Source organism: Ranitomeya imitator, chromosome 3 (assembly GCF_032444005.1).
Source record: "Ranitomeya imitator isolate aRanImi1 chromosome 3, aRanImi1.pri, whole genome shotgun sequence".
In the NCBI taxonomy this organism is placed as follows: Eukaryota; Metazoa; Chordata; class Amphibia; order Anura; family Dendrobatidae; genus Ranitomeya; species Ranitomeya imitator.
Window position 1 is genome coordinate 579,768,180 of NC_091284.1, and position 14,071 is coordinate 579,782,250.

The following is a 14,071-nucleotide window of genomic DNA, read 5'->3' on the forward strand; positions in this document are numbered from 1 at the left end:
ATTTATTGCCATTCAAAACGACAAGTCATTCTAAAAAAAAACCAAAAACAAGCTGTTGTACATTTATATCAACAGAAAAAAAAAAAAACTATTGTTATTAAAAGAAAGGGAGGTAAAAATGCAAAAGTAAAATGAAAATTTGCTGTGTCCTTAAGGGGTTAAACAATAACGCAAAAAAGAAAAAATAATCCTAGCAATGACTTACTTCTGATTTGCTTAATAGTTGGTTTCAGCAGATCCAGCCATACCTGAAAAGACAACACTTGTTTTACTACTGGCCTAATTTTACTAGATTCTAATACAGGACGCTTAAAGGGAACCTGTCAGACCAAAGGCAGCATGAATCAGAGCCTGGCATATTTTACTCGGAAATGCCCCGAGTGTCGGGAAAAAAACAGATTTTAATAAATCTGCAGATGACTGACAGGTCTCTCCCTAGGTACACAAGAGCTGCACTGGTGTTGGATCTTTAAAGTAGATTTTTTTCAGAAAACGAGGGAGAAAATTATACCTGGCTGCATTTGTGCACCAGGCTCTGATATAGGCTGCCTACAGTTTGGCAAGTTCCCTTTAAAGGATTTAGAACAATTTGAAGGCTTATTTTTTTCAAATTCAATTTTTATTAAAGGAATTCTTACATTACAGAAAGCAAAATAGGAGACTCGTTATTAACAAACATAAAAAGAAGGAAGTGGGGACAATAAATGTGTGAAAGGGGATGTATCAGAAGAGATTACACTGACAACAGCATTGTAATGTATATGCGGGCAGAGCGGACCAACGCGGAGCAAGCCGGCATAACAGGGATCGGATCCGAGGAAGAGAGTGACACATATCACACAATAAGCATCCGATTCCTGGAATTCACTCCAATCTCTCCACGTCACACAATATCGGCCCTGGGGGACAGGGTAATAAAATGTTCCATCATATTTAGGAGGGATACCTCAGAGAACCACTCTTCTTCCAGGGTATGCGGAGAGTTACTTTTCCAATGATGGGGAATGACAGTTTTAGGTGCCTGTATGAGGTAACTTATCAGAGGTCTTATATATTTCTTGAGCCTATAAGGGAGCATCACTGCTTTTCAGAGCTCTTCTCAGCTGATTATTAACACATCAAAGTTCTATCAACTTTGATTATGGTTTGTAATCAAAAATAAGAACAAATTCAGATAAAAGACACATAAAAAAGTGACAGATTTCATGTAAGCACTAGCTCACTGGCGGATTCTAGACTAACTCATTCTGCATTTTAAAGACGTGCACATACCCTAAAAGCTCATTCAGACATCAGTTTTTCGCATACAAGTCTCATCTACATTTTACATAGATAGAACTTGTACCTATTATAGTCTTAGGGGCTGTTGACATGTCAGTGTACTTTTGCAGACATAGTGGTCCACATTAACCCCTTCATGACCTTGGGATTTTTCATTTTTCCGTGTTCGTTTTTCACTCCCCTCCTTCCCAGAGCCATAACTTTTTTATTTTTCTGTCAATTTGTCCATGTGAGGGCTTATTTTTTGCGGGACGAGTTGTACTTTTGAACGACATCATTGGTTTTAGCATGTCGTGTACTAGAAAACGGGAAAAAAATTCCAAGTGCGGTGAAATTGCAAAAAAAGTGCAATCCCACACTTGTTTTTTGTTTGGCTTTTTTGCTAGGTTCACTAATTGCTAAAACTGTCCTGCCATTATGATTCTCCAGGTCAGTACGAGTTCATAGACACCTAACATGACTAGGTTATTTTTTACCTAAGTGGTGAAAAAAAATTCCAAACTTTGCTAAAAAAAAAAAAAAAAAAAAAAAAAAAAAAAATTGCGCCATTTTCCGATACCCGTAGCGTCTCCATTTTTCATGATCTGGGGTCGGTTGAGGGCTTATTTTTTGCGTGCCGAGATGATGTTTTTAATGATAACATTTTGGTGGTGATACGTTCTTTTGATCGCCCGTTATTGCATTTTAATGCAATGTCCCGGTGACCAAAAAAACGTATTTCTGGTGTTTTGCATTTTTTTCTCGCTACACCGTTTAGTGATCAGGTTAATGCTTTTTTTTAATTGATAGATCGGGCGATTCTGAGCGCGGCGATACCAAATATGTGTAGATTTGATTTTTTTTTTTAATTCATTTATTTTGATTGGGGCGAAAGGGGGGCGATTTAAACTTTTATATTTTTTTTATTTTTTTCATATTTTTTTTTACTTTTGCCATGCTTCAATAGCCTTCATGGGAGGCTAGAAGCAGGCACAACCCGATCGCCTCTGCTACATAGCAGCGATCTGCTGATCGCTGCTATGTAGCTGAAAATCAGGTGTGCTGTGAGCGCCGACCACAAGGTGGCGCTCACAGCTGCCGAGGATCAGTAACCATAGAGGTCTCAAGGACCTCTATGGTTAATATTCTGAAGCATCGCCGACCCCCGATCATGCCGCCCGGACGGAAATGGTAGTTAAATGCCGCTGTCTGCGATTGATAGCGACATTTAACTAGTTAATAGGTGCGGGCAGATCGCGATTCTGCCCGCGCCTATTACGGGCATATGTCAGCTGTTCAAAACAGCTGACATGTCCCGGCTTTGATGCGGGCTCACCGCGGAGTCCTGCATCAAAGCAGGGGATCTGACCTCGGACGTACTATCCCGTCCGAGGTCAGAAAGGGGTTAAATCACAGAGACATGTCCAGTATGGATCCGTGTCTTAAAGGGAATCTGCCAGCAGGTTTTTGCTACTTTTGAGAGCAGCCTGATGTAGGCAAAGAGAAGCTGAATCCAACAAGTTATCACTTAGATTACTGGGTGCAGACATTCTGACACAATCAGCATGTTTAGATTTAGCATGAAGCAGAGCTGAGGAAGCTAGCCCCGCCCCACCAGGCTCTAGATATACAGTGTCCATACACAGTGAGCTGCTTATCACAGGAGGGGGTGCGGTGGACCAAGGCTCAGAGGACCAGCTAGTAACAGCAATGATAAGCTACTGGTGCTAGAGGTATCGCTGAAATCTGTGTCTTCAGATTACATAGCAAAAACGCGCCGACATATTGCCGTTAAATCAAACTCACCAATGCAAACCTATGGGTCTGTGAAAAAAAGAATTGGGCTGCACCAGGATGCCATGTGCTGTGCATTTTTCACAGGCTGTTTCATAGGTGAAGCTTAAGAAACCTCCAGCAGTTCATTTTTTCATCTGAGAAAAGCTGATGAAACTCTTAACGATGAAAACTGACACATTGACAAAACTCTGATGACGCTGATGAAATTTCAGACTACTGTGAAATACACTATATGGACACAAGTATTGGGACACGCCTCTTGATCATTGAATTCAGGCTTTTCATCCACTCTCATGGAAACAGGGTTTATTCATGGAAACAAGGGCTTACATGGGTTTGACTGAATCAAACCCTTAGCCAAGCAGTCTGCTTTTGCAAGCATTTGTGAAAGAACGGCTCTTTCGGTTTTCAAGAATACCGCTTACAATTGAAAGAGTTAAGGGACCACAGCAACTCAGCCATAACGAACCAGGCCACGTGAAGTTACAGAGTGGTGTCCCAAAGTGTGGAGGCACAAAGTATATAAAAGTGACCAACACTCTAATGACTCAATAAATGTAGAGTTACAAAAACCATGCACCAAGAGCTTCATTTCACTGATCTTCTATGGCTGAGCAGCTACATGAAAGCATAGGCACTAGGCAAAGCATCGGACGGAGTGGTGGAAAGCACACCACCACTGGACCTGAGCAGTGGACGTGCGCGCTGTGATGGACGAGTCTGTGTTTAGGTGAATGACAAGAGATTGTTACCGGTCTGCCTACATTGTGTTAACTGTAAAGTTTAACAACAGAGGGATAATGCTGTGGGGCTGTTTTTCAGTGGTTGGCTTAGGCACCCTAGGATCAATGATGGGGAATCTTAATGCTTCAGCATACCAAGATATTTTTGACAACTGTATACTTCCAACTTTGTGGGGACAGTTTGGGGGAAAGGAATTTTCTGTCAGAGTCTGACTATACACCACTGCACAAAACAAGGTAAAAAAGGCATGAGTTTGGGGACTTTGGTGTGGAAGAAATTGACTGGTCCACACACAGCCCTTACCTCCAATCCATGAAACACCTTTGGGATGAAAAAGAACGAATACTGTGATCCAGGCCACTGGACAAACATCAAAGTCTGACCTCACAAATGCTTTTCTGGATAAATGTAGAATGTAAGTCCGCAAGGGCAGGGTCCTCGCCCCTCTGTATCAGTCTGTCATTGTTAGTTTGTTTACTGTAGGGGATATCGGTAACTTGTATGTAACCCCTTCTCATGAACAGCACCATGGAATCAATGGTGCTATATAAATAAATAATAATAATAAATGGACAAAAATTCCTGAGCTATGGAGTCAGAGTCAATGTCCATTTTAGTGGAGTCGGTATAACATGGACCGACTCCAAAAATATATAATAAATTCGCTACGGGAGTACAATGCAGTATGTGAAGTTAAGTTTTTGGGAAACTTCTGAATTGTTCTATAAATGTCTGTTTTTGATCTAAGGATCTCGGCTTTTAGTTGAGATGAATCTGTGCTGCACTTTATGTACATGCTCAGTAGTGACCAGTGCTGTGAGGTCGTAGATGAGATGAATCTGTGCTGCACTTTATGTACATGCTCAGTAGTGACCAGTGCTGTGAGGTCGTAGATGAGATGAATCTGTGCTGCACTTTATGTACATGCTCAGTAGTGACCAGTGCTGTGGGGTCGTAGATGAGATGAATCTGTGCTGCACTTTATGTACATGCTCAGTAGTGACCAGTGCTGTGGGGTCGTAGATGAGATGAATCTGTGCTGCACTTTATGCACATGCTCAGTAGTGACCAGTGCTGTGGGGTCGTAGATGAGATGAATCTGTGCTGCACTTTATGTACATGCTCAGTAGTGACCAGTGCTGTGGGGTCGTAGATGAGATGAATCTGTGCTGCATTTTATGTACATGCTCAGTAGTGATCAGTGCTGTGGGGTCGTAGATGAGATGAATCTGTGCTGCATTTTATGCACATGCTCAGTAGTGACCAGTGCTGTGGGGTCGTAGATGAGATGAATCTGTGCTGCACTTTATGCACATGCTCAGTAGTGACCAGTGCTGTGGGGTCGTAGATGAGATGAATCTGTGCTGCACTTCATGTACATGCTCAGTAGTGACCAGTGCTGTGGGGTCGTAGATGAGATGAATCTGTGCTGCACTTTATGTACATGCTCAGTAGTGACCAGTGCTGTGGGGTCATAGATGAGATGAATCTGTGCTGCATTTTATGTACATGCTCAGTAGTGATCAGTGCTGTGGGGTCGGAGGTTTGACTTACTGACTCTACATCCCTGAAAAGTTCCGAGACACACTTCAAAACCTTGTATATATCCTTCACAGAGGAATGGAACCTACTTTAGCTGCAAAGGAGGGACCAATGCCATATTAACACCTTCCCGCCATGGCCCTTTTTTGTTTTTGCGTTTTCGTTTTTCGCTCCTGTCCTTCCCTGAGCCATAACTTTTTTATTTTTCCGTCAATATGGCGATGTGAGGGCTTATTTTTGGCGGGACGAGTTGTACTTTTGAATGACACCATTGGTTTTACCGTGTCGTGTACTAAAAAACGGGGAAAAAAATTCCAAGTGCTGTGAAACTGCAAAAAAAGTGCAATCCCACACTTGTTTTTTGTTTGGCTTTTTTGTTAGGTTCACTAAACGCTAAAACTATCCTGCCATTATGATTCTCCAGGTCATTACGAGTTCACAGACACCAAAAATGTCTAGGTTATTTTTTATCTAAGTGGTGAAAAAAAATTCCAAACTTTGCTAAAAAAAAAAAAAAATTGTGTCATTGATCGCCCGTTATTGCATTTAAATGCAATGTCGCGGCGATGAAAAAAACGTAATTCTGGCGTTTTTAATTTTTTTGTCGCTACGCTGTTTAGCAATCAGGTTAATCCTTTTATTATTGATAGATCGGGCGATTCTGAATGCGGCGATACCAAATATGTGTAGGTTTGATTTTTTTTTTTTTTTATTGTTTTATTTTGAATGGGGCGAAAGAGGGGTGATTTAAACTTTTATATATTTTTTTTCATATTTTTTAAAACATTTTTTTTTTTTACTTTTGCCATGATTCAATATCCTCCATGGGAGGCTAGAAGCTGGCATAACTGGATCGGCTCTGCTACGTAGCAGCGATCATCAGATCGCTGCTATGTAGCTGAATTACAGGCTTGCTATGAGCGCCGACAACAGGGTGGCGCGCACAGCAAGCCGGCATCAACAACCATAGAAGTCTCAAGGAGACCTCAGGTTGTCATGCCGATGCACCGCCGACCCAGATCACGTGACAAGGGTCGGTGATGCAAGCATTTCCGGCCGTGCGTCCGGAAGCGGTAGTTAAATGCCGCTGTCAGCGTTTGACAGTGGCATTTAACTAGTTAATAGTGGTGGGTGGATCGCGATTCCACCTGCCGCTATTGCGTGCACATGTCAGCTGTACAAAACAGCTGACATGTCCCGGCTTTGATGCGGGCTCACCGCCGGAGCCCGCATCAAAGGGGGGAGACACGACATGCGCCGTACTAGTACGGAGCATGTCGTGAAGGGGTTAATGGATTTAGAATGAGATGTCATAAAAGCTCCTGTAGGTGTAATGTGTTGGTGGTCCCAATACTTTTGTCAATATAATGTATACTGTAAATACATCTCAAGTTACAATAACTGAAAAAAATAGATAGGAAGATAGGAAAAAGGAAAAAAACTGTTATCCTATTTCAGCACTTATTAGAAGAACTAAATCTTATACAGATAAAAAAATGGTTTTACTATAATTATTACACAAATAAAGGAAAATAGAAATAAGTCATATATGGATCAGTAAAGTAGATCCCATTGGTAATATCAGTGACCTCAGACCATCATTAATAGCCAAAATGAAAGGCCCCTGTAGAAAGTAAAATCCCTTTTAACTGATCATTGAATTTGGTTACTGGAAAATCAGACAATATACAAAACAAACCATAAAAATGTGTTACGTCACATTCTCGCTAACATATCTCTGAGCAACATGAAAGTGCTTGATGGGGGTTGTTCTCTTTCAGAAAACTATAGGCTATAAGTAGCGGGAGTTCTAACAATACAAGTTGAGTATTATCTACCATCCCTGGATCCAGCTCCGGAGCCGCCGTCCTGGTCTTTGTTGTTTCTCTGTAGCGCTGACATCACGTTAACATAGTTGCAACCAATCACTGAGCTCAGCAGTTCTGCCCGTGTAGATGGCACAAGATGCGGACGCACCGATCGGCTGCAGCACTGTTGACGCGATGCCAGCACTGCAGACAAACGACAGAGACTGGGACAGTAAGTAACGCTCAGTTTGTTTTGTTATGACTATCACAGCTGAAAACTCAAGTTTTCCAAAACTGGACAACTCTTTTAAATTTCTCTGTAGTCCTTTACTTCTGAAAATCAGTGGTGGGGTGGATCTGAAGGCTTCATCCATGGGATCCTCTCGAGCTTATTTATCAGTTTCGCCTGGATTTATAAACATACCAACATTAATTCAATAACACATACCATCATTTTCCTATGGTCCTGAAACTCCAGTCCAAAGTAATCACCCTCAACCAGGTTCAGGTGGCTACAGACAGCATCTAGGAGGGCTTTTCCAGGAGCTCTTAGCTAGAAAAACAAACAAGAAAAAAACATTATGTTTTTTAAATCACTTTTACTTTTTAGTCGCTGACGTTTATTGCTCTGAATTCATTAAAATGGCAAACGTGGTTCATCAATTTTGTGCAAAATCAAAATGGGCTCTTTTCTGGTCATCAAACATTTTTGATTACTTTTTCAGCAATAAAAAGTCGCATATTTTTTTAAAAGTCACAAAAAAATGGTATTTTTTGCTTTGTAAGCATAAAATCAGTCCAGGGGGTAATTTCAGTGGAGTTGCGCCAAATTTTGTGACTTTTTAAAAAGTTGAAAATTAAGAATTAGCTGAAAACATCTGGAAATACTAAATTCTGCCCACAACACAGAAAAACAATAATAAAAAAACAGCCAATCACATATAAGAGAGTCTTCAAAAAAAGGTGCAAATGGAATAATGAATTTGGAGCAAACTATTGATATATGCATGTAGCTCATTCCAAGACAAGTCCAGCAATACCTTTACACGGCCAGGCTGTTCCTCTGTTACGGAGAAATCACTGTTTGATATGCAAATGAGGCTGAAGTTCTGAAGCCTCTGTCACTCCGGCTCTGTTCCCCACCCAGTGCGGCCACCTCCTCCTGCTTGGCTGACAGCCTGCTTGTGGTGTGACTTCAGTCAAAGGAACCATTGTTCAAGCAGGAGGATGCGGTGCTGGATGGGAATAGAGCTGGACTGACAGAGGCTTCAGATCTACCATAGTCCTTCAGCATCATTTGCATATGAATTCAAATGCTAATTTCTCAGTAACAATAGTAAAGACTGGCCATATAAAGATATTGATGGACCTGTCTTTACACAAAATCATGCTGACAAATTACCTTTACTTGAAAAAACAAAACAAACAAATGTGTTCTTGTTTTGTAACCAATATTCTAAAGCAATAAAACATTACTACATAAAATTTAAGCAAAGGGAGGAAGTTTTTGGGTATTTCCACACACTAACATCAGTCCAGAGAAAAAGTTTAATGACTTTGGAAATACTTGTACCTTTCTTGTAATGATTCTCAGCTATTTCCTGTATCATAGATTGAAGAATGGGGTGATCATAATAACCTTGCTGTCAGACACATCGGACAGTTTTACTACACTCCCACCATGAATTTGGTGCGCTGTTCCCTGTACACATCTGCCTCAAAAGTTACATGTGTTCTGTAAATGAGGGATTGGAACTTGCCTTATTTTGCTCCAATAAAAAGTTGGGATATACCCCATTTGATTTGTCTACCCATCTACCCAGCCAAGGTTGCCTACATGGATTTATTATATGATGACATAGCATTATGGTCTCTGTTATATGCCAGTAAGCCCATAATTCCAGCAAAATGTTGGCCAGAAGTGGACATATGCTTTTAACAACCTGCACAATAAATATGTATCACAGGATCTACTGACACTCCAATGTATCACAGGATCTACTGACACTCCAATGTATCACAGGATCTACTGACACTCCTATGTATCACAGGATCTACTGACACTCCAATGTATCACAGGATCTACTGACAATCCTATGTATCACAGGATCTACTGACAATCCAATGTATCACAGGATCTACTGACAATCCTATGTATCACAGGATCTACTGACAATCCAATGTATCACAGGATCTACTGACAATCCAATGTATCACAGGATCTACTGACAATCCTATGTATCACAGGATCTATTGACAATCCTATGTATCACAGGATCTACTGACAATCCAATGTATCACAGGATCTACTGACAATCCAAAGTATCACTGGATTTACTGATAATCCTATGTATCACAGGATCTACTGACAATCCAATGCATCACAGGATCTACTGGCAATCCAATGTATCACAGGATCTACTGACAATCCAATGTATCACAGGATCTACTGACAATCCTATGTATGACAGGATCTACAATCCAATGTCTATAACAGGGTCTACTACTGACAATCCAATGTATCACAGGATTTACTGATAATCCTATGTATCACAGGATCTACTGACAATCCAATGTATCACAGGATCTACTGGCAATCCAATGTATCACAGGATCTACTGACAATCCAATGTATCACAGGATCTACTGACAATCCCATGTATGACAGGATCTACAATCCAATGTCTATAACAGGGTCTACTACTGACAATGCAATGTCCATCCTGTCTTTAACAGGATTTAACCCCTTTCTGCCATTAGACGTACTATTCCGTCCATGTGGGGTGGGCCTTAATTCCCAAGGACGGAATAGTACGTCATAGGCGATCGGCCGCGCTCACGGGGGGAGCGCGGCCGATCGCGGCCGGGTGTCAGCTGCTTATCGCAGCTGACATCCGGCACTATGTGCCAGGAGTGGTCACGGACCGCCCCCGGCACATCGCAATCAAACATGATCGCGATGTGCTGGCGGTGCAAGGAAGCATCGCGCAGGGAGGGGGCTCCCTGCGGGCTTCCCTGAGACCCCCCGCAGCAACGCGATGTGATCGCGTTGCTCCGGGGGCCTCCTACCTTCCTTCCTGCAGCAATTCCCGGATCCAAGATGGCCGCGGATCCGGGTCCTGCAGGGAGGGAGGTGGCTTACCAAGTGCCTGCTCAGAGCAGGCACTTGGTAAGCCTGCTGCACTGCTCTCAGACAGATCGGTGATCTGTCAGAGTGCTGTGCAAACTGGCAGATCACCGATCTGTATTGTCCCCCCCTGGGACAAAGTAAAAAAGTTTAAAATTTTTTTTACAAGTGTGTAAAATAAAAAAAATAATCCTAAATAATGAAAAAAGAAAAAAAAAATATTGTTCCCATAAATACATTTCTTTATCTAAATAAAAAAAACAACAATAAAAGTACACATATCTAGTATCGCCGCGTCCGTAACGACCCGACCTATAAAACTGGCCCACTAGTTAACCCCTTCAGTAAACACCGTAAGAATTAAAAAAAAAAAAAAGAGACAAAAAACAACGCTTTATTATCATACCGCCGAACAAAAAGTGGAATAACACGCGATCAAAAAGACGGATATAAATAACCATGGTACCGCTGAAAGCGTCATCTTGTCCCGCAAAAAACGAGCCGCGATACAGCAACATCGGCAAAAAAATAAAAAAGTTATAGTCCTCAGAATATAGCGATGCAAAAATAAATATTTTTTCTATAAAATAGTTTTTATCGTATAAAAGAGCCAAAACATAAAAAAATGATATAAATGAGGTATCGCTGTAATCGTACTGACCCGAAGAATAAAACTGCTTTATCAATTTTACCAAACGCGGAACGGTATAAACGCCTCCCCCAAAAGAAATTCATGAATAGCTGGTTTTTGGTAATTCTGCCTCACAAAAATCGGAATAAAAAGCGATCAAAAAATGTCACGTGCCCGAAAATGTTACCAATAAAAACGTCAACTCGTCCCGCAAAAAACAAGACCTCACATGACTCTGTGGACAAAAATATGGAAAAATTATAGCTCTCAAAATGTGGTAACGCAAAAAATATTTTTTGCAATAAAAAGCGTATTTCAGTGTGTGACAGCTGCCAATCATAAAAATCCGCTAAAAAACCCGCTATAAAAGTAAATCAAACCCCCCTTCATCACCCCCTTAGTTAGGGAAAAATAAAAAAATTAAAAAAATGTATTTATTTCCATTTTCTCATAAGGGTTAGGGCTAGGGTTAGGGCTAGGGTTAGGGTTATGGTTAGAGCTAGGGTTAAGGCTACAGTTAGGGTTAAGGCTACAGTTAGGGTTGGGGCTAAAGTTAGGGTTAGGGTTTGGATTACATTTGCGGTTGGGAATAGGGTTGGGATTAGGGTTAGGGGTGTGTCTGGATTAGAGGTGTGGTTAGGGTTACCGTTGGGATTAGGGTTAGGGGTGTGTTTGGATTAGGGTTTCAGTTATAATTGGGGGGTTTCCACTGTTTAGACACATCAGGGGCTCTCCAAACGCGACATGGCGTCCGATCTCAATTCCAGCCAATTCTGCGTTGAAAAAGTAAAACAGTGCTCCTTCCCTTCCGAGCTCTGCCGTGTGCCCAAACAGGGGTTTACCCCAACATATGGGGTATCAGCGTACTCAGGACAAATAGGACAACAACTTTTGGTGTCCAATTTCTCCTGTTACCCTTGGGAAAATACAAAACTGGGGGCTAAAAAATAATTTTTGTGGGAAAAAAAAGATTTTTTATTTTCACGGCTCTGCGTTAGAAACTGTAGTGAAACACTTGGGGGCTCAAAGTTCTCACAACACATCTAGATAAGTTCCTTGGGGGGTCTAGTTTCCAATATGGGGTCACTTGTGGGGGGTTTCTACTGTTTAGGTACATTAGGGGCTCTGGAAACGCAATGTGACGCCTGCAGACCATTCCATCTAAGTCTGTATTCCAAATGGCGCTCCTTCCCTTCCGAGCCCTCCCATGCGCCCAAACGGTGGTTCCCCCCACATATGGGGTATCAGCGCACTCAGGACAAATTGCACAACAACTTTAGGGGTCCAATTTCTCCTGTTACCCTCGGGAAAATAGAAAACTGGGGACTAAAAAATAATTTTTGTGGGAAAAAATTTTTGTTTTATTTTTATAGCTCAGCATTATAAACTTCTGTGAAGCTCTTGGTGGGTCAAAGTGCTCACCACACATCTAGATAAGTTCCTTAGGGGATCTACTTTCCAAAATGGTGTCACTTGTGGGGGGTTTCAATGTTTAGGCACATCAGTGGCTTTCCAAACGCAACATGGCGTCCCATCTCAATTCCTGTGAATTTTGCATTGAAAAGTCAAACGGCGCTCCTTCCCTTCCGAGCTCTCCCATGCGCCCAAACAGTGGTTTACCCCAATATATGGGGTATCAGCGTACTCAGGACAAATTGTACAACAACTTTTTGGTTCCGATTACTTCTCTTACCATTGGGAAAATAAAAAATTGGGGGCGAAAAGATAATTTTTGTGAAAAAAAAGGATTTTTTATTTTTACGGTTCTGCATTATAAACTTCTGTGAAGCACCTGGTGGGTCAAAGTGCTACCAAACCTCTAGATAAGTTCCTTAGGAGGTCTACTTTCCAAAATGGTGTCACTTGTGGGGGGTTTCAATGTTTAGGCACATCAGTGGCTCTCCAAACGCAACATGGCGTCCCATCTCAATTCCAGTCAATTTTGCATTAAAAAGTCAAATGGCGCTCCTTCGCTTCCAAGCTCTTTCATGCGCCCAAACAGTGGTGTACCTCCACTTATGGGGTATCGGCGTACTCAGGACAAATTGTACAACAAGGTTTGGGGTCCATTTTCTCCTGTAACCCTTGGTAAAATAAAACAAATTGGAGCTGAAGTAAATTTTTTGTGAAAAAAAGTTAAATGTTAATTTTTATTTAAACATTCCAAAAATTCCTGTGAAACACCTGAAGGGTTAATAAACTTCTTCAATGTGGTTTTGAGCACCTTGAGGGGTGCAGTTTTTAGAATGGTGTCACACTTGGGTATTTTCTATCATATAGACCCCTCAAAATGACTTCAAATGTGATGTGGTCCCTAAAATAAAATGGTGTTGTAAAAATGAAATTGCTGGTCAACTTTTAACCCTTATAACTCCCTAACAAAAAAAATGTTGGTTCCAAACTTGTGCTGATGTAAAGTAGACATGTGGGAAATGTTACTTATTAAGTATTTTGTGTGACATATCTCTGTGATTTAATTGCATAAAAATTCAAAGTTGGAAATTTGCGAAATTTTAAAAATTTTCGCCATATTTCCGTTTTTTTCACAAATAAACGCAGGTAATATCAAAGAAATTTTACCACTATCACCGGGATCCGTTGAAGCGTTCCAGAGTTGTAACCTCATAAAGGGACAGTGGTCAGAATTGTAAAAATTGGCCCGGTCCATAACGTGCAAACCACCCTTGGGGGTAAAGGGGTTAATGACAATCCAAATAGTTTTTCTCCTCTTACAGTGTAATTAAGGCATCAAATGTAATACGTCATTTATTAATCTCCTTTTGAAAAAAAAAAAATATAATAAATACTAAGCCTTCATATAAAATAAGGGAATAAAATTTGATATATAACAGAAATGTCCCTTTAGACTGAAGAAGCAGATGGTATGTAATAAGTAGTCATAGGGGTCAACCTGTTGCTGGATGGCAGCTGTTAGTAACAGTGAGCGTATGGTATATGCACCTCCGATTCCAACGCATGGAATATATGTATATACCCCCAGTATGGTCACCGCCAGCTCCGATTGAACACCCGTTACCAGTAGCGTATGGCTTCTAGGGTGCAGTTTACATAATGGGGTGCATTGCACAGTGTAACTCAAAGTTAATGAGGTTGTCCGCTAGTTTATCAGTGATGATGACCTATCCTTAGGATAGGTGATCA

The 14,071-nt window shown here is 41.2% G+C and overlaps 1 protein-coding gene across 5 annotated transcripts in view; it reads right to left on the minus strand.

Annotated features, from left to right (window-relative positions):
• FARP1 (FERM, ARH/RhoGEF and pleckstrin domain protein 1) overlaps positions 1-14,071 on the minus strand; it is a 323,139-nt gene that overhangs the window by 112,572 nt on the left and 196,496 nt on the right. For all 5 annotated transcript variants that reach the window (XM_069758006.1, XM_069758005.1, XM_069758004.1 and 2 more), the window contains exons 3-4: positions 7,600-7,704; positions 206-248 (exon numbers count right to left, since the gene is read on the minus strand). In XM_069758006.1, coding sequence (XP_069614107.1) covers positions 206-248; positions 7,600-7,704 — 148 coding nt within the window. The remainder of the gene's footprint in view (positions 1-205; positions 249-7,599; positions 7,705-14,071) is intronic.